This window comes from Cyrtonyx montezumae, unplaced genomic scaffold (genome assembly GCF_038088225.1).
Source record: "Cyrtonyx montezumae isolate F1298 unplaced genomic scaffold, pur_monq_1.0 scaffold_18, whole genome shotgun sequence".
NCBI lineage: Eukaryota > Metazoa > Chordata > Aves > Galliformes > Odontophoridae > Cyrtonyx > Cyrtonyx montezumae.
The window spans coordinates 8,804,021-8,825,474 of record NW_027071914.1 but is presented as its reverse complement, the minus strand read 5'-3'; the positions used below and the strand labels follow the sequence as shown (position 1 = coordinate 8,825,474).

Below are 21,454 nucleotides of genomic sequence, written 5' to 3'. Positions count from 1 at the left end.
AGAGGCTATAAAGAAGTTCAGTCCTGCTTGTATATGCTGGAATCATTACGTACAGTGTTCCCATAAATCATATAAATGAGTATTACTGTGTCACTAGTCAGGATGGTTTCTGTTATTATTGAAAAACCTCCTGGCAATCTATTCCTCGTGCCATCCAAGCCGAGGCTGACCTCAGAGCAATTTATATCAGTCTCCAGTCTGTTCTAAACCATGCCCTGCAAACAGTTGCCCAAAAAGACTCTGGCAGCTACAGGCAGTCAGAGTTAACGCTGCTGTGCCCGTTCTTCATCACATCCCCCAAACCGAGACAAGTTGACAAGCAGCAATGTGACCAGCCACGTGCCACCAGGAGCTGTGTCCCCTGCCCCCAGGAGCAAGGTCTGCTCCACAGCAATGCCATACTGAAGCCAGTTTTCCACTTGGGACAAAACTCCTCGTGTGTCACAGGAGGCTGGGGAGAACTGGGCCCACCTCCCAGCTGAGACCGTCACACAAACACATGCATGGGGCTCAGCAGATGCTCGCAGGGTGCCCAATAAAGCTGCTGCTGAAAGAAGACATTAGAGAAGAGATAGCATTTACCTCATCCAATGTGCATGAATTTCCAGAACACAAACTTGACTAAACATAGTTTCAAAAAGGCAGAGAAAAGAGGAGTGCTGGGAGACAGCAGAAGACCATGGACATGCTGTTTGTGGTCTCATTCTGCACATTCCAGCCTCCAGTCAGCTCTGGCTGAGCCATTTACCCAGAGTCCAATTTATTTCCTGTGGATTTTCAAGAAATATGAATCCTAAAACAAGATGTACTGAAAGCTTAGTACATGGTATTAAAGCTAGTATCCGTCATGTCAATTCCGTCTCTCAAATTTATTCACTCTGCTTGTTATTATCATCTGATTATAATCTGCTCTTAAACAATACCCTTATGATTTTTTCCATGCCTATTTATTTCCTCAGTCGTTGACTTGGTTTCCTGAGGCAATCCCCCCAAAATTATATAAATATTTATATAAACACATCTCTTTTTTTGAAATGGTCCCTAACTACTTACAAATGCAAGATGACATCAACTCAAAGTCAAAGCATATTTGGCACATGGGACCCTTTACTGGCTATGAAAGCAAGTGTAGCTGAAACAAACACGGAATCTACCCAGAACACGTAAAGAGTGCATTTAAATAATGCTAGGTTCTGGTCTGCATCCACAGGCAGGCAAAACTCTTGCATGGGAGCGGAGCCACCTGGGGACACCCATGCACTGGCCAGACCTGAAGTTGCAGTGGTACATTTAAGGTTGGATGCATGAAAGTACTGAATTCCATTCATGAACACATTTCCAGAATAAAATCTGATTACACTTGAGTAGTGAAGAAAGCAAGGATTATCTCTGAGGGTTCTCTCATAGAAAATACATCCAGCAAAGTCTTCCATTTCAGGGTATGGATTTGAAGTAATTTAGAATACAAAGTAAAAACCTTTTGAAATACTTTCTTTGAAGACATGAGATACTGCCATCTACGGTCCCATGCTGACGAGCCCAGCTATAATCCAATCTTTGCTTTCTGCTGACTAGCTGAGCTCTCGTGGTTTATTATGTCAGTGGAATCCCTCAAAAGAATTATAGCCTTTTATTTATCTTCGAACCATGTATGAATATGAATGCTAAACTGGTTCAAGTAGTCCACTGCTCCTTCTATAACATTAAACAAAGTCTTAAGTAATTACCTATCTCTTTGAATAATGTTTTTGCTGGCACCAGGTCCCACTGGAAGCTGGCATGCGTGCCTGTGGATACACTGCACAGCATACCCAGAGCAAATGGCAGCATACAAACAACAGCACAGAGCTCCCACCACCACAGCACAGCAAAAGAAAAGGTTTCCACATAAAACAAAATCTAATCCTTCATGAAACGCAATAGTAACATACATAATCAAAGCTACTTTGAAAACAGATGTTAGCTTCGGTACGCCAGTCCAATCCCAAAAGAATGGGATTTGACAGGTTTCCTTGGTACCTGGAGGTTCCTCCAGCACCCACAGGCATGGCCTCGGCTCTATGGCTGCTCACTGCAGGAGACCTGGTTTTAATATGGGCTCTCTGCAAGTCCTGCTCGGATCTGGAAAGATGTGGGGAATGTTCTTAGTCTGAGCCGCTCAGGCTCAGCAAATAATTACTCCCCAAACAGCTTATTTATTTTAATGTGGACTTCAACCCACAGTAGTTCTTATTTCATGGGAACAATGCAAACCCATATGTGTCATGTAGGTCCCAAGGGAACTATCGTACACATTACCTCGAAGTTTACTGCTGTGTGTAAGAGCATCTATCTGGATCCCATACGAGTGATACGAGAGGTCCCATCTTCCCAGGGCCATGTTGTTAGGCCATGGGAATGGCTATCAAGCAATGGGTTGGTTCTTGTTTGAACTGTGCTGAGAACTCCCAAAGCTGAGGGAAGAACAGAAACTTGGTTATACAAAGCCAATGGAAGCCCACAGTGGGACTGCAGAGGTGTATGTCTGCTCTCACTCACTCTGTAGAAATGCATTCAATTTGTCACATCCAGCATGAAGGCAAAAACTGGCCCCTAGCTTCAGCATCAGCTGCTGGTCAGTGGGGAAAAAGCTTCAGTGAGGCAAGCACAGCGTCCATTCAGTTTGTGTTCCTGGCATCCGTACGGCCATTCACGGGAGAGGCGGATTTGCTTTCAATCTGAGGTCAATCAGACTGAGAGCCAGGATTGGCGGGTAAGTAAATTGAAGAGCATTAGATTGTTTAGACTCTGATTCTGGAATCATTGTACTCTGCAGAGTTGTACTTTGTGGGCAGTGACTACGGTGCTATAATTACCACTATAATTACACTGGCATGTTTCCTTCTTGGCGAGCCCCACGGAGTTATAGTGCCGTTACCTGACCTGGGTTTCTGATACTCCTAACATGACAGACAATAGCATAATTTTTTTTTTTTGCCTGGCTGCAAGTTGGTAGGGTTAGTATGAGCTGGAAGGACAGGAATGCCAAGACAGTTTCTTACAGAGTAAAATAATGTGGTCAATATCCAGTTTGATAGCAGCTATGCAGCGCTGTTCAAGTGCTTCCTGATACTATTCCTTGTGGTTCCTTCTGGATGTGGATGTTACCAGGAACAAGAAAGGGGAGGGAAGAAAAAGGGGAAAAAGAAATATCAAGATTCTAATGAAATTGAGTCTTCCATGTGTGGAGAAAGCCTGAGGCACCTGCGCATAGGAAGAACCTGGCACTGCCAAGGACTAGCAAATCTCACTTGTCTTTAACTTCTGCCTCGTATAACTGCATCATAAACACACATAATTTGGGTGTGTCTGATAAACGTGTCAGCTGTGACACAGCTAAATTATTTGCACTGGGCTTTGGAATTAACACTGCAGAGGCAGCTCTCTCTCCAACAACTTACTGCTTCAGGACTTGGCAGGTTCTAAAATGCAAAGCCATCTTGCATTGCAGGTGAATGCTCATTTCTGGGTTTGGATCCTGCCCCCATTCAAGCATGTTAACTTTGACACCTACTATACCAGGTGGTCTTGTGACAGGGAGCTCAAAGAACACCTTCTATTCTATATGTTAAAATAAAAAAATTTTTTTTTAAAGTTTTTCTCTTTGAGAAAAACAACACAATTTCTGCAGAAGAGTTGGGATGCCACATCCCAGCAGCCAGTTGCCTGGATGAGACCAAAGACTCGACTGAAAATCTTTTGCAGATTACTCTTTTCTTTATCACACACTGGGGAATTTGGCTTGGGTGACTTCACTGAACAATTCTCTGAATCCAAGCTCCTTCTCAAACCTCTTTTCTTGAGTTTCCAGCGTATTTTCCTCCTGGCTGCCTTGGAGGACAAGCTGGGGACATGGGTGATACAGGATGCTTAGCACTTCTCTGCGTCAAGCCACAGATGACTGAGGCAGCTACTTCACTGAAGGAAATTATTTGAGGTTTTCTGAGAGCCTCTTGGACAGTAGGTAAAGACTGTTTCAGCTGCCAGCCAGAGCTCTTCATAACCTGAATGACAAGTAATGGCATAAAAACTCCTCCTAAAACTCATTCTGTCCTTTCAAGATGGCAGGCTTGACGTCAATGTCTGTCTTTTTAAGGATCACAAAGCAGCTCATCTGGGTAGGAACTGGCAAGGCAGAGATTGCCCGCAAGAAACAGAGAACAAGAGTCCCTTCCCTGTATAATAGTAGTGAGGAATGTAAGTAATTCAGCATGTCTTAGAGATCTCTTTCCCATTCTTTTGAGAAAAAAAAAAAAGTACTACTGTGAGAAATGGGGAGAAACAGATGCGTTTGGCCACAGCTCTTATCTGGTGACTAAGCAGACTGCGGCCTGATACGCCTCAATTTGAAGAGCCGCATTCTGCCGACCCCTTTGCACATAATTATCAACAGAGCTTCCATTTTTCTTCAGCTAGTGCAGTAGTCACAGAAATCGTGTCTGTTTGGCATTATCTGCCTTATATTAGTTGTAATCGCCCCGCATTTTTGTTTATATCCACAAGTAATAAAAAACACGCGGGTCTTCAGTTTGACTGTAGGAATAAAATCAATACATAATTCTGGCAAATTGTTTGGAATTATAGTTTAACGGCATCTGGTTCATATATTCTGTAGTAAATTGTTGGCACCAACATCGCCGCTTTTTTATTATTATTATTATTATTATTTGAACCAAAATGTTCTCAGAAACATGTGTTTCTCGTCCAACTTCCATGTAATCCGTTTTACGAAGTCCACAAGGCTTGCAGAGTTTGAAACTTAACCTACCTGGGCAGCAGGGGTTGTTTCTGGACACTCATTACGCAGCTGATTAACCAAGGAATAAACAATGCTGGCATGCAACCCAGCTTGTCTGTTGTTTTGGCTTTTTGTCTCAAGGAGTTGTCTTTCTCGAAATACCTCCCCAGGTACAATGTGTACATTCCACCCTGTTTTGCTCACAAATTACATACCTCTCTTTTATGTCAAGTCCAATATAGCTACACCAGGTTTTCTCATTCCACATAAAAAGTAACCAATTACTTGAGTAAATACCTGTTTTAAAAATATCGCGAGTGGTTTCCTGCTGCTCTAAATACTAAAACCTTCAACAGGATTTCTGACCCTTATAAATCTTTCAAATAGTCCATATTTTATCACAGAAGCCAGACCATCTTCAAACCTGGTGCGTAACTTGAGGCCATTTCTCAAATGCTTGGCTTCACATAATCAGGAAAACAAGTCGGTGCCATTTGTAACATAATTAGCTCTTGACTTTTCTTGCATTTCATTTTCTGCAGCTTCATCGTCAACTTCTGCTCACTCGTCATGAAAACGACAGTGACAGACACTCAGAAATACTAAATCGATGATAGATGGAGGAAAAGCAGCTTAAAATACAGCCCTTTGAAGCTTCCCACCAGGCCCACATTTACCGAGCCTAACAGGTTCTCCAGTGTCAAATCCCATTTCAGACACCGTCAGCAGCTTTATTCACACCATCCAAGAACCAACTTGTGGGAATTAAATCAACCTTCCCAGCGCAGGTCCCACACCGGGAGGAGCGAGGTCCAAGAGGCAGCTCCTCCACTCTCCGACCACTTTCCCAGCGATGCTCTGCAGCTCTGGGCTGGTTCGTAATGATGTGTCATTTGCAAGTCAGCACCTTGCACTAAGCCCCGAGGTGGGGAAATTACCCAGGAGAAGAGGCAACTCTAAATTCCCCCGTCTTGCTTCTCTTCTCAAGTCTGATGAAATCACGGAGCGCTGCTTGGGCTGCGCGGCACGGCTCATTGTACCTCTGCTGCGAAACGCTTTTAGTCACCGATAAAATCCCAGAACCCAGACCTCGGCACACCTTCCCCACAGCATCCTCTGCCCTTTTCAAGTCGCCGGCTTCTCCCCGTGTGCCTCTTGCACAGCATTTTTCAGCCTTCACCAGCATGAGAAGGCCTTGCAGGGACGCAGCCCTGATAATAATCATGAAAGCACCTCTTCTCCCTAAAAACCCCAAACAATTAAATGCTTCCCATTTAAAGGCATTGCAAAACGCTCGTGCTTGATCATGGTTTGATCAAAGCATGAAACACTATTATAAAGTAACACCTATGTACATTAGTCAAAGGGAGCTCAAAAGTGCATTTCCCAAAGCCAACAGGCTGCTGGAATGAGCTGCAATACCCTCTGAGGTCCCTCCTCACACAAACCCCAGCACCTCAGAGTCGGACCCTATCCCACAGCCAGATGAGAGCTCCCCACTGCCTGGGCACATCACAGCTCGGAAGCATCCCAAGACGGCTGGAAACTAGCCCCGAAAGGCTGGAATTGATAACTGCTCTATAAAACCACCTGGCACTCGTGCTGGCAGCCGGAGAGCGAGTTATGCTGCGCTCCAGAAGATGCCAAAATTGCTAGAGCACGAATTGTGTGTCGTGAGCATTTTTTCTGACAGCTCTTGGTTTCACGATGCACTCACAGCACCCTGCCTTGCTCGGGAAGGGCAAGGATCCTATGATCCCAGAGCGTCCTGAGGAGTGAGAGAAGAGGGAGAAAATCCCATCGCTGCCCACAGCACTGCAGAGCAGAACACAGTGGGGAGCATTCGGCTCGCTGTCAGATTCCTCCACCAAACAGTGACACGAGGGGGTGCTGTGATAGGCACAGGTTTGGAAAGGAGGCGAAACGTGCAAATAACCTTGGAGGAGGGAATCGATGCAATATGGGCAGAAGGGGAGGACGGACACCGCGTGGTTCAAAGGACACTGTGAGCACGGAGGAGCCCAGAGGGAGGGAGCGGAGTCTGCGATGGAGGAGGTGTGGAATTCCTTTGAGTCAAAAGGGCAAAACCCATCCAAAAATCGTAACTTTAACGAGGGGCAGAGGGGTCTGTGGGGGATGGCTGCAGGAGGGCGTCTGACCTGAAGCAGCTGAGAGATGACAGAAGTACCATTTGTGAGACGTGGAAAAAAAATCTTTTAAAAAATGTTTACTGCACATACAAATACAAATTTGCTGTCTGGAAACATCGGTTGCTACCTCTCTCTCCTGCTGCAACTTAAGCTTTCCTGGCCATCTTCATCTGAGCTAACTCAGCCCCTGGTTTTCCAGCGCTGGAGATGCGAACTGCTAAAGGCAGGTGGTTAGACCCAGCATAGGCAGTTAAACAGCAAAATTCTTCAGCAGTATAAATAGCAGGAGGACAAGGGCAGAAGAAGGGCCAGCGGACACCAGGGCAAGGTAAAAACGAAGCAAACAAATATGCACAAAAAATCCTCTTTTCCATTGTCAAAAGGGCACGGGAGCTTTGCAGCCATCCACACAGCACAGTCAGCTCAGGGGGAAGCTGCACGCTGCAGTTTTTGAGGCAGCAGCGCATTGATAATAGGGAATTTCCACAAGAGCTTGGCACAGCTTGAGAATTTCAGTCTTAAAATGATGTTCAGCAGTCAAACCTTACAGAACAATAAGCAAACTCCGCACAGCTCGGACCCAGTGAGCAAAGCTCCAGCCTGGGACAGGAGGGAAAGCTCAGGAGAGAAGAGCTGGGGGTGCTGGGCCAGCAGGGAGAGAGCTGGGGGATGAAGTGCCTGTGCTGCAGTGAAGCCATGGTCCTGCAGCGCGGCGTCACGTCCCGCCGAGGAGACCCCTGCTCTGGGAGGTGTGAGTGGATTTCCTCAAGTGCATTCTGACAGCTGTGGGGAAGGCAGCGGCAGCAGCTGGAGACATTCTTGGCTGTGCCCCCACTCCCCCTCCTGCAGCAGGACCCCCGGCCCAGCGTGCCCCGTGCAGTACCGGGGGCTGATGAAACATCTGATGTGCATTACAGCAGGGCGAGGGGAGCAGGCGGCCCTGTCCGTGCCAGCACAGCACTTCCCATCACCTGCTGTACATTTTCCTTCCGACACCACCCCCTCCTCAGCTACCAAGACCAGAGAGAGCTGGGGATGCGGTGCGGGGGGGGGGGAGGCTGTCGTGTGCACTTCTGGGGCTATGAAAGGCAGGGTGCTCAAGTGCCACATCCCACCATGTCTCCCCCCCCCCAAGCGATGGCTTTGTCCCATTTATTCCCTGCAGAGCTCACATAGTCCCAAATCTTTGAAAAATAAAAATTAATTTTAAAAATAGAGGGGTTGGGGGGGGGGGTAAGGAAGGAAAAGGAAAAAGGGAGGGGAAGATTTCCAAGAAACTCTGTGCAACAGCTGCTTTGGACAAGGAGCGGGAGGTTGGAGGGGAAAGCGGGAGGGGTGGGGGGGGGGGGGGAAGAAGAGATGTTTTATTTTTTTAACCAAGTCATGCAACGAGGGCTGAGTGCCGCAGGACAGCGGAAGCGGCCCTCCCACCCCCAGCTCCGGCGCCCCGCTCCGTCACCCCCCGCAGCCCGGCTCGGCTCGGCTCGGAGCGGGGAGGGGGGGCTGGGGGAGGCGGGAGGCTGCAACCTGCCGCCAGGGCAGGGCCGGCCCCCGGCGGGCGGTCGGAGCGGGCGGCGGCTGCCATTGGCCGCGACGCGGAGCGACACCTGCTCGGCTCCCTCATGCGAGTGCCACCGGGGCTCGGCGGGGATATTTGAGGCACCCTCCGGCGCCGCCGCCGACACTCCGCGCCGTGCAGCGCCGGGCACATGCGGTACGCGGGGCCGCGGCGAGCAGCGCGCTGGGCCCGGGTGCGGCGGCAGCAGCGGCAGCCCGCGGGGGAGGAGGAGGACGAGGAGACGGCGAGGAGGAGGAGGAGGAGGGCAAAGCGCGACCATGTGCGCGGGGCTCCGCGGCGAGCTGCCGGCCCTGGCTCTGCTGCTGCTCCTCGCCCGGGCGGTGGCGGCGGGCACTGAGGCCACGCGGCCGCCCGAGGGACCGCCCGAGCGCACCCCGCAGCAGAAGGGGCGGCTGTCCCTGCAGAACACAGGTACGGCTGTTGGTGGGGGAGGGGGGGCTCGGTGGGGTCTGACAGCTCGGAGCTGCCCGGCACGCGTGGCCGGGGACGAGCTGAAAGTTTCTCGGCCCGGGGACGGAGGGGAAGGGACGCGGCTCTGCCGTCCCCCGCGGGATCCGCGCAGTGATGCAGCGGATCTGGAGGAGGGGGTGTGCGGGGGTCTCCGTTTCCCCCGGGCGTTATCTGCCTCGAAAGAGCGTGCGCTCCGCTGGATCGCTTCCCAGCCGTGCACATAGAGCGCGGGATCCAGTGCTTCCCTTCCCCCCTCTGCTTTCCCCCACCACCACCACCTCCTTTCCCCCCACCCCCCTTTTTTTCTTTTTTTTTTTAACACTCTCCGTGCTGCGAGACGTGTTTAAACACACACGAGCAGGAATGCACGAATGCCCATTAGGGACTGCCACATGTGAATCACGGCACTGTGCAGTTCTCAGCACGCTGGAGCCAGGACATGTGATCCGCCGAGGGTTTGCATCCGGATGCCAACACAAGCACTACAGCTGAGCTCCCGGCCCCAAAAAAGCCCGGCTCCGCGCTCCGCAGCTCCACAAAGAGCTCCATTTTTTTCCCCGGTGCGCGCTGTCGGGGCGGCTCTCCGCGGCACACAATGCCGGGGTGAAGCGCGGAGCCGAGCCCTGCCCAACCCCCCCCACCCCCTCCTTCTCGCCCTGTGCCCCCCAGCAGCACTCCGGGGCAGGTGGGAAGGAGGAGCGTGCTCTGGTTCCGAGCCGCGGGTTCGCGTGAACCCCGTCGGGCTCCGCACTCGCATCCGCGCTGCGTGCGGGAGACTGCGCCGGGCCGGGAAGTTGCAGCGATTGCTCAGCAGAGGGACCGCACGGCACAGGGGATGCCTGGAACACGCTGCGGTTCGGAGGGGGATTAGGCAGGCTCCCAAGAGCGAGCTTTAATTAAAGGTACCACTAGGGCACTGAGCGCAGACATTCTTAGCATCCTCGGTCCCGGTCTAAAAGCTGCCCCTGTTTCACTTTATCCCCGGGCTTTTTCAGCAGCCCGCTTCCCTCTGGCAGTGCCACCGATATCTTATTTTTTTTTCTTTCTCTTTTTTAAGGCGAATTAGATTTTTGGTTACATTTTTTTTTCCCCCCAAGTGTAAGCCAGCATCACTTTAATGCTATTACATAACATCTGACAGGGCAGAATTAAGCACGTATGTAACTGCTAGGTCCAGTAGATCTATTTTATATGCTATAAATATACTAAAAATGTCTTTTCAATTGTTTTTTTGTTTTGCCTAGGTGAGGACATAGTCTCAGCTTTATGCAACGCTCAGTGCAAAGGACTTTGTTTATCAGTGGGAGTTTTGCCATTAACATCATAGACATCAGCCCAGGGGACACCCAGCAGCCAGGGAGAATGCTGTGGCATAGCACAGGAACCACCTCCCAGTGCCAGGAGCAGCCCAATTGGGCTGGCAGCAGGTTCTCAGGGTCCTCTCATTTCAGCACTGGGGTTTGCTGGGGGCTTTGTACGGTCAGACAGCAGGAATCCCGCCTGTCCTTTGCTCCTGAGGAATGCAGAGCGTTAGTTCTCATGTGAAGTAGCCTGACGTAAGTGCAGTGGGTTTGGCACTTGCTTCTTGGATATCACTTTCATAACATAATGCACCCGAGTTTTGGCCTAATTTCTGCAGAAAGAGGGCATGCTGTGGGCACCATAACTTGTCATGTGTGGTTTTTCTTCTAAACTGATGATGTTAGCAACATCTCTCTCTCCCTCCCCTCTCCCCACCAGCAGCTCCTCTGAACAGTTCTTCAGGTTAACTGTAATCAATGCTCATTTTATAGCTGAGATCCAGCACTGCCTGGTTAATGCCGGCGATGTGGGATGCGGAGTGTTTGAGTGCTTTGAGAACAATTCTTGTGAGATCCGAGGTTTACACGAGATCTGCATGACTTTCTTGCACAACGCTGGAAAATTCGATGCCCAGGTAATGCAGCAGGATATCCTGTGCTTGGTTTCACATACGTTTTGCACGCATTTTTGCTCTTCAGCACCTCTAAGGAAGAGGCGTGAAGGACCAGTCTGCTTTTGCACATGACCAGCCTCAGTAGGTTTTTTTTTTCTATTGAAGGGTCCAGAACCAAAACCCAGGAGCAGTGTCCCAGCAGCCAGGCTGTCCCTTGCTCAGCTCTGTGGGAGGATATTTTCCTGCTGTACCCCGGATAACTAAATCAGAGCAGCAACATAGATGTGCATGGTTTTCAGAAGCATTAAGCGGCTTAAGCTGCTACGTCATTTTTGTTTAAAGATGGTTCTGCAATGCAGCTTGGGCTCCCAAGCTCATTTAGATGTATCAGAAAGCATTTCCCAACGTGCAGTTATTAAAGCATGGTTCTCCAGACCTACACACAGCCAGTACAGGCAACCTCCTAAAGCTGCCACATTCAAATAAGCCTTCAGTTCAAGCACTGACATTAAAATACATTACTTGGATGGTATGCGGCATTAAGTTTGTCTCCTTCAATTTCTCCCCAGACCGTTTATGCATCACTGAGACATCCTGTTATTATGTCTTGTAAACCTCCTCTCCCATTTCAGTGTGGAGGGGAGAGAGCGTGACGGCAGGCCAGCGGCATCTGGCCTGAGTGCACAGCTTACAGCACAGCAGCAGCTCCACAGCACTGCTGAAAGCGTGGCGTAGGGGAGCTTAGGCTCACATTGCCAGGGATGTGCAGAGGGTCTGGCTACCTGCTGACACAGGGGTTGTTTCTCCTAAAGCATGTGGGTATCTGAAAACCTCCGAGTTCAGAGTGTGTTAGGCAGCAGGGCTAGCACTAGCCATTCTCTGCTTTCTGCTCTCTCAGAAACACAAGAAAAGATGTCAGGTTGGGTTTGCATAGCAGTTTTCTCTTTTATCCTCATTTTCCCACCATACTGGGCACGCTTTGCCCTGAGGGGAAGAGTGGGGCAGGGGGAGCAGAAGGGAGTGACAGCCGGAGTGGTTCGATGAGCACAAAACATTTCTGGGTTGAAACAACCTGGGGACGAAACCTGCTCACAGATCTGGGTGAATCTGAAGTCTGTATCAGCAGAACTGTGCTGGAGCACTCTTTGGATAAAGGGCAGTGGGAATCTGATCTTTCAGAAGCATTTCTGTAAGAGATCCCGATGCAATTAAGAGATGCAGGAGGCTTCCATGCATCTGTTGCTCAGCAGAGTGAAGGGAGTGAGCGGAGCTGCCAGGCTGTGACACACATGCTGTGGTGTGAGCAGCAAAGTGGAAAGGAAGGGATGTTTCTGATTCTCTGTAGGTAGTTGAATGAGCAAGTTGTGAGCAGCCTCATATTGCCTGTGAGGAAGCCCATTGGGTTCAGCTCCTCTGGAACAGGGTTACTCGGTGTGGTCTTTGAGGGCAAAGAAACAAAGAGAAGAGGGGAGATGCAGCTATTGAGTGATGTCCCCAGCAGTGTAATAACCCCTGACAGTGTCCTGCAGAGCAGCTAGCTGGGTATAAATCAGCTGCCACACTTAATGGGCAGAAACACTGACCTCCTCCATTTCTTTTCTTCTCAGGGAAAATCCTTCATTAAAGACGCTCTGAAGTGTAAGGCTCATGCCTTGAGGCATAAATTCAGCTGCATCAGCCGTAAGTGCCCAGCCATTAAAGAGATGGTGTTCCAGTTACAGCGGGAGTGCTACCTGAAGCATGACCTCTGCTCCGCTGCCAAGGAGAACGTCCAGGTCATTGTGGAGATGATTCACTTCAAAGACCTGCTGCAGCATGAGTAAGTGCCGCTGCACGGTGCAGTCAGAGGCGTGGGAGCTCCTTCCAGGAGCACGGTGGTGCCAAGGGGCTGTGCATCTGCCCAAAAGCTGTTTTGCCTTCTTCTGGCCTTGTTTTCCCATGTGCAGCACCAAGGGAATGCTTTCTTTGCAGGGGCCAGGGAAGACTTGCTTGCTTACATGACAGGTAGAGCAGAAGGGGGAAGGAGGTCTGGGCACAGTTGTCAGCAGGGTAATTTCTTCTGTAATACGTACTTCCAAATGTCTCCCAGTTAATTGTCCTTGAAGGGGCTGCAGTCCCCCAGTAATCTCCCATTCATCTTATCCTTTATTAATCCTGGATGCTTTTTAATAAAACACAGAGGTGTGCAAAGTGAAGTCAGATGTTGAATGGCTCTGATGGGGGGAGCATGCCTACCTCCAAGCACTGACAGCACAAACCCTGGCTGAAAGTGATCAGAGCTGCTCTATGGCAGCAGCAAGCCAGGCTGCAGATCTGCAGTCTGATGGCAGCTGACCTTAGCACATCTCCCTCCCACACCCCTGTGCCTTTCCATCCCCAGCACAGAATCACAGTGACTGTGACACTGATTTTTCACAGAATCCACTATTTTTGACTGCTAGGCCTGCATTTTCATTGGTGGTCTCTATAGGTGCAGCAGCAGAGAGGAAGAGGGGCCCTTTGATGCCCGGTTACTCAGTTGCAGTGCTGTTCGCTGTGGTTTGTGCACACTGAACATGGTGGCTTGAAAGCAAAGGTTGGAATTCTTGAGGCTGGGAGCAGAGGCATGGCTGGGATTAGGGGTCTCTGCCTCACCCTGCACACCAGCACAGCACCGTGTGCACCCTGAGTCTGCGCTGGGAGGCTGAAAGCTGGGTGCTTGGTACCCATTCACCCTGCCATCGTTTATAGATGAGAACTATGAGGGCCAAATGCTGTAGAAAGAGGAGCTGAGGTATCCTTATTTTATAAGTAGGCTAAGGCAGGAATGGCCAAAGGCAGCTGCTTATTTCTGGGGAGTTGAACTGGGGGGTTCTTGGTTTGAGAACAGGTCTTTCAGCTGAGCACCTATAATTTGCATCATCTCATTTAGAGCCTCTTACACTTCATTTTCAGCATTTCACAGCACTGGAGCTCAGCTTTCCTACGTGGGGCTCCCCAAATAGAAGCCAGCCAGCCTCCTCCCCTAAATTTAGAGGCCATTGCTGAAATTCTTGACCTAAGTAACTTGTTCAAGATCAATAGGCAAGTGTGGCAGGGCTGGAAATAAAATCACATCTGCTGACTTGCAGCCTTGTGCTCAGTTCAGGTACTATGGTCAGGGCCAGCTGAAATGCAGAAAGTAAAACAGTGAAGGAGAAATGGGCTAGTATTAATCCACAGGGCTCTGGCAGGCTTTGAATACCTGAAATATTTGGCAGCCAAGCCACTTTTTAGTCATACCAGCAAACTTTTTCTTCCAAAGGTCTTATGCAAAGGTTATACCCAATTTTAACTTTTTTTCTTTTCCTTCGTACGCTCAATTCTCTTCCATCTTATATTTTGTGTTTAAGACAAAACTGAAGAGCTCCAAAGCCAGACTAGTTCTGTTTACTTCTGGCTGTGCACTCATGATGCACATTCGGGCAGCAGAGTCTCTTCCTGAAGAGTCAGCTGCTGTGGGGATGTGGGTCAGACCCATTTGCTATGGTGGAAGTGGTGACAGGCCCTGGCAGACTTTTTGCTGTTGCATTCCAAATAGCTTTTTCTTTTTTTTTTTTTCATGACAGAAACAATCCAAACATGGGAAATATTTTGAGATAGGAGAATGGAGGGCTTTCCAAGATTAGTCATTCACAATGAGCTTAAGCAGTTGGGCAGAGAAAGTCAGGGTAGTGTCTGACGCTGATCATAATCGGTTGGTTTTTTCTCATCTCCCCTGACTCACTTCCTGGGAAGAGGTGGTCATACAAGGCTTGTCACAGTCACAGGGCTGGTGGAAGGTGCCCCACCAGCACCCCACACATCCCACCACAGCTGCCTGTACCGCTGAGCCCAGGCAACTCTTGATCTGCTGTTTGGATGGTTCCTTCCAACAAGGCTGAGGCACGTCCTTAGGGCTGACTTGCATTGCCTGCAAACAGCTGAGTGGTTGTGTCAATAGACAACATCAATATTGACCCACAAAACCTGCGACCACAACTATTTTAGACTTGCTGCACTCGGTGACCTCTGGCGGAGGAAGCGAGCCGCCTGTGCTCAGAGGGCGCGTTGTGCGTGGCCATGGGTGGGAGCAGAGCGGGATTTGGCCTTGGCTTGTTTGGAGTCCTTGTTTGGCTGGGACAAGGGACACACTGAGTGCTGTACTTAACTCTGTAAGGAAATGAAGGAAACATTTGGTGCCACCAAAGTGGGTTTCCATGTGTCTTGGTGACAGCGGCGTCTTGGGTGCAGATTGGATCCTGCTGCTGGCAGAAGTCGGCACCTGCTGCTTCAGGGGGGGTCTGAAGGTGGTGAGAAAAGCCAGAGAAGCTCTACCTGAATGTGTGCTGCTCTCCTCAAAGGAGGGAATGCCTGCCTGCCTCTTGCAGACTGGTGATCAGGGCGTGCTCTGCGTTGGGTATTCACCTGCAGACAGCAAGCTGTTGTATGAGGGCTGTCTTCCTTTGTTGTGTCTCCTGGCTAATAGAGACAAAGGAGCATAGAGAGAGAGAACCGGAGACGGGGGAAAGTAGCGGTTCTTCTGTCTGACAGCACTTTTGCCAACTGTGTAGAATCATAGAACCAGTGGGGAGGGACCACAGAAGGCCATCTAGTCCAACTCCCCTGCAGTGAATAAGGACACCTACAGCTCCATCAGGTGCTTAGAGCCCCATCCAGCTTGACACTGGAAGGCTGTAGACCTCCTGTCTTCCTCTGGTAGAAGTTAGAGTTCTCCCAGAGCACCTCCACTGGGAGAACAACCAAGGTGGACTCCTCACTGAAGTGAAGCTTAGCTCCACAGGATGCTATCGAATGCATTTCTTGCTGTGTGATTGGCAGTTAGAATACAGTTCATTGCACAATAAACATATGGTGCAGAACTAGCCCACAAGGGAAGAGATTTGTGCCCCCCTGGCTGCCAAGTAAGCAGGTGGCAGGAGATGAACTGCTGATCAGCACTGAGGGTGAGGGGAGGAGAAGGCAGGGAGGCCATTCCCCCAGTTTACTGATGGATCAACCCTTTTGTATAATTATTGACTCTTCTCTCGCTGTTTCCTTTACCTCCAGGCCATACGTTGACCTAGTGAACATCCTGCTCACCTGTGGCGAGGAGGTGAAAAAGGCAATAACAAGAAGTGTCCAGGCCCAATGCGAACAGAACTGGGGAAGTCTCTGCTCTATCCTGAGCTTCTGCACCTCATCCGTGCATGGCGATGCCATTCTGGGCGCCGAGAAGAAGCCGGGTGAAGCCGGCAAAGCCGCTGCTGGCCGTGGGGACGTGCTGGTCCCTGCAGAGCCTGAGCACAGGGAGAGCTCACGAGCAGCCAAGGGAGAGAGAGGTACCAAGGGCCACCTGAATGCCCATGCCCGGGTGAAGGCTGGGGCCCATGGTCCCAAAGGGGCTCATGGGATCGTGGACCGAACGGACGAACTGTCCGACTTCTCAGACATCCGGAGGTGAGAAAAGGCACCGAACCCCCGTTACCCCCCGTCCTCCCCCTCTGCTGGAACCTTCCTCCGTTGAGTCCATCTTCCTGTCTATGGACATTCCAAAGCATTTCCCATTCAGAGGTCAAGCACAGGGCATTGCAAGATATATGGACCTCAGCAACGTGTATATAGTAGCAAAGGGAGAGCAGTGGCAGTGGGTTATTGATTCAGCAAACTCGACACTTGAGCAGCCACCAAATGTGGCAAAATGTCTCCCAACTAAATTCTTTTTCCCTTTTTTCTTTTTCTTGGGGGGAGGGGGGTTGGGAAAGGGTTGCACGTTTGTTTGTTTGTTTTCTTGGTCCCCTCTATTGGGGAGAAGGTTACGAGAGGGCTCAGGCAGATGGCACGCAGCCGCTCGTGGCTTAGCACCTCCAAGGGCTCCGGGCACAGCCTTGCAGCAGATGGCTGAATTCCAGAGGGGTTTGGTTTCTGCCTGTGGCCGGGCAGGCAGGAGCTCAGAGCTGCCCGTGACACTCTGCAGTGAAATAGCCATCCTGCCTCTCGTGCAGGGACCACGCAGTCTGGAGCTTTGTGCTGTCTGCTGAGTATCTCCTGAGCCATTGTCCCCACCGGGCAGCGCTGCTGTCTTTAAAGTGCCCCCTATTTGTTTTTTAACCACTGCATAACTTGTCACTTGCTTATCCAGTCACTTATCGAAGGCAGTTGGCTTCCAGACAGAGCGGTCTGACTGTTACTCACCTAGCTCCACAGCATGGAGGGCCCCCAAGAACACCTTCACCAACCTCTAAATCCCCCACTCAGATTCAGCTCCTCCGCCCTATGCAGAGCCCAAGCGTTAGAGGATGTGCACAGGCTCTGTCCTCGGAGGACCCCATGTACAAAGTTCTTCACAGGGCTGTGTTGGAAGCCCATCAGAAACCTTTCTCCTTCAGCTAACATAGTGTGGTTTGTTGGGACGTAGAGCCCACTATAACCCACCTGTCAGCTGTGGTTTATCAAAATGCCAAAGACAGGGAGAGAGGGCTGACTTCATTAATTGTTGTGACTTACTGGAGATCAAGAGTGCCAAGAATTTATCGTCTCTAAGCAGTTATAAGTGTGAATGAGGTGTCCGGATGCATCTCTCCTACCCCCTATGCAATTAAAATTCTCAGGTTGCAGACCTGCAATCCTTTATCCCCAGATATTGTACTGCAAAGGGAGGGGACAGTACCCGTGGGGACACGAGAGTGAGTATTTTATCTTCCTCTGGAGGCTGAGTGAGTTTTCTTAGAAAGTGGGAATCGCACCAGGGATTTGAGCCTTCTTATTTAGCAAGTTTGGGAGGAGAGCTGTGGGGGCAGGAAGGCAGTTGAGTAGGGACAGAACGTACCCAGAGAACCAACGTACGTTTATCGCATGGTGGGAAGGAGCTGTATAAACAGTAGAGGGAGTTGGAATTTGGCTACGATTTCCAACTCAGATTTTAGCTACTGCTCAGTGAGCACAGCTCCTAATAGCTATATTCAGGGTTTAATGCATGGATCCACCTGCAGAATTTATAGGCAGTACTTTTAATAGAAGCCACGTAGGAAGCAAGAGAGAACCGCTAAGTTGGAGAGGTGTCCCCGTGTGATCACCATGCCTTTGTTCAGAGTGACCTTGATCCCGGTGGTTCTAGCTACGTTCTGTGACAAAGACTTCATTCAACTTAGCTGGGAAGATGTGGGATCAGACCCAGTGTAGTGACAAAGGCAGCCTGACCCAAGGAGCAGAGCTCCTTCCAGTGAGCGTCCTCTCCTTTTTGGTGGCACGTGGCCACCAGGTAGAACAAGCTCGAACCAAAAAGACAATCCAGGCATTTTAGCACACACACACACACAAAAAGTCACAAAATAGAGCCAACAAATAACTACCGACATAATGTTCACGCATCAAAGTAAAGCAGGACCTCTCTCATTGGAGGTCTGATTCATCTATGGGAACCAAACATCCAGATCCATACATCCTTGAATGTCGCATCAACATATCACCTCAGCATGCATACAGTTTTATTTGTATTCATTTGTTCTGAGTGGGGAAAATTGTATGTTCCCCTTTGTCAATGAAAATCATTTTGGGGCGGGTGGGCAAGCAGTGGGTGGGAGGGATTTTTGTATAAGGCATAACTTTTTTTTTTCCTCTGTGTGTGAAGATTTTATGTGTTCATCTACTGATTCCACGTATGCTATTATTGTAAATATTTAACATTTCTATTTATTATAGTGTCTCCATTTAAAAAAAAAAAGAACACTGCTGGCTATGATAATTTAAACGTATGTCATGACCTGTGTTGTATATATTCATGCCACTAGTATGTTTTTTTTTAATGTTTAAAGCTACGTAAATATAGTTTTATACAGTTCCATAATGTTATTGACAGCATAAAACATTTATTTATTGTTAAACCTTCTTTCATGTCTAACAAATAGGGTGCGTTTTACCTGAGAGTATTCTATTGTGACATCTACATAGCCTTAATTCTTTATAAAGTTAAAAAAAAAGAAGAAAAAAAAGTCCATTTAGATACTGTATGATGCTTTAATTAACATTCCTTATGAACTCACTGTTCATGGAGGAGGTTTAGCTTCAAAGCCAAGGTATGAATGTTTCCTTTACGCTTTGCATCTGGAATGAGCCTTGTTCTGGAATGAGAATACTGGGAGAAGCAAAATGCCTGCTGGAAAAAGATACCAATAAACCCTGGAAAATGCTGTCCTAACTTAAAGTGCTGAACTAAAAGGAAAAAAAAAAAAAAGAAAGAAAAAAAAAAGACAAAAATCCTTAAATCCAAATCTCTGGGAGAAAAACATACTAGTTTTATCTCGTGTAGAATTTGCAGCCAAATAAGCTTGGGAAAAAAAGAAAAAGAAGAAAAAAAAAAAGCATATGGCTTTAGACACAAAGCTCTGTACCTTTCACACTATTATTTTCCTTAAACACTAATAAATGTTTTGAATAAGTCTGGGGCTGGCTTTTGTTTCAGCTGGGATTCTGGCTGCTGCGATGAGGGAAAGGACGGCCCATGGGACCTGAGGTGGCCGTCCCCAGACAGGGGCAGCTCGAGCCCTCCCTGCAGCCGCTGTCCCCGCTGCGTGCCAGGGACAGGGACCTCATTACCGGCATGTCATTCCCCTGGGATGGAGACCTTGTCAGCTGGCGAGCTGGGTGCTGGCAGCTTGGGCTGGAGCAAAGATGGGAATGCGGATGGAGGTGCCTAAGTAGTTCCTCTTGCCCGCTGCCCAAAATGCCCCAGGGAGGTGGCCCAGCCGAGCCCTGCTCACAGCTCCGCATCCAAATGCTGTTTGGTTGGGAAAGGGGAGTGGCAGCAGCAGCACCGAGCCGGGTAGGAGGCACAAGCACTGAGCTTCAGCCAGACCCATTAACAAACACAACAGGAGCGCTTCCTAAAAGCTGTGACAGCGGATAAGGTTTGTCCTGGGTATGTCAGAGACCCCACTAGTTTGGGAAACGACAAGAGATTCCTCTCTACAATGTTATCACAAAGACAAGGGTATCCATTTGGCATCAGCTGCCAACCAGCAGTAGTGTGTCAGTGAGGGTCAGGCAGTGCCCCCATACAGGGACATAGATGACAGGACCAAAAGATCTCTGAGGTCCCTCCCAGCCCAAGCCGTTCTATGGTCTATGAAACATCCCAGAAGTCACCAGTATCAAAACCTTAAATGCTTAATGGAGTTTCAGCAAAGCAGAAAAGCAAAACTCTGCAGAAACAGCACTTTGTGTTGTTTTCAAAGTCATTTTCATACAGCGTTGTGGTGTAGGCAGCAAGAGGACAGGGAAATTATGAGAAATCACCTCAAGAACATAACACAGGGATATTTTTTTAAGGCTGTTTGCATGAAAAGGCACATTTTTAACACTCCTTCTGTAGGGTTTAAAAATAACTCATCATGCTGCAGCCTTTGGATGAGATGGGCTTTGCACGCCTGAATGGGATCTGCAGCAACTAAGGACCAGGAGTATTTCTTTGCCTTTAGGTGCAAAAGCTGTCTGTAACTGCCATCAAATGGCACAGTGAGAGCACATCGTGCCAGGGAGGGTGTCACAGAGCTCACTGGGATGGGATAGACCACAAAGCAGCTTGAGCTGGTGCTGGACCACCCGTGACATTACAGATGCCATTGCAACTCTTCCAGGAGCTCATCCATACCCCCATGGCACTGCAGCCAAGTTAAGCACATTCTGCCCTTCCTGCGATTTCAGCCAGAAAAGTAATTTTTCACCTCCTCATGTGTGAAGTGGTGAGGCTGTGTTCTGCTCCAGGGAGTGGTTGTGCAGTAGTGATGGAGAAGTGGCCCTTCCCCTCGGGCACTGTATCTCACAGAACAGTGCAGTAACAGAGTGCTGATATAAGAAGTACTGAGCACAGAGGGAAGAAGAAGCACTAGCACAGACTGCACAGCAGGAATGCTGCATTGCACATCCCTGAGAAACGTATTACATCAAATCCGTTTAACACCTGCACACAAATCTGCTCCACAACTGGGGTGATGTTAGTTCAGTTCAAAATGAGTCACTTCACGAGCGGAGTAAGATAACCCAAATTAAGGCCATTCCAATTGCAGAAGCATCTCCATACAGAGGTCTCATCTGCATGAACAAACCCCACTGAAACTCAAACATTTGGTCCATTTGGATTTCTTCTTCTATTGAGCCCCTGTCTCACCTCCCAGAAGAACAAAATTAATTCCAGATCCTGCCATGCCATAACATTTATAAATGCATACATGGCCATTTACATCTCCAGCTTGTGCCAGGAGCCACCAGTGGCTCCGCACACCCCATGCGCTCCACGATGCATCTCATCAGGTGCATCCAACACAGCCATCCACGGGCAGAGCAGGAGCCAGTGCTCACTGGGAAGCTCTCACCAGTGCATTTTAAAAGCTATTTCCTGATCCCTCACCAGAAACACAAAACCCACTCCATTTTCACTGTGGCTTTCATGTTTCCAAGCTCACCCCGCAGCCCTGTGGAGGAAGGCTTCTGTCACACCTGCTGTCAGCACTGTGTGCTAAGCCATGCACACATGAGAGCCTCTGGGCACAGACCTGCCAGGGTCACCCGTGCTGTGACCAACCCAAAAC

At 49.3% G+C, this 21,454-nt stretch overlaps 2 protein-coding genes across 2 annotated transcripts in view; one reads left to right on the top strand and one right to left on the bottom strand.

The window, feature by feature from the left end:
• The window catches only part of CREBRF (CREB3 regulatory factor), a 515,923-nt gene that overhangs the window by 424,651 nt on the left and 69,818 nt on the right, over positions 1-21,454 (bottom strand). The window lies entirely within an intron of this gene.
• Positions 8,581-16,540, top strand: STC2 (stanniocalcin 2). The gene is made up of 4 exons (XM_065734974.1): positions 8,581-8,917; positions 10,750-10,892; positions 12,479-12,690; positions 15,939-16,540. The coding sequence occupies exons 1-4, from the start codon at positions 8,764-8,766 to the stop codon at positions 16,330-16,332; spliced, it is 903 nt and encodes a 300-aa protein (XP_065591046.1). The 5' UTR covers positions 8,581-8,763; the 3' UTR covers positions 16,333-16,540.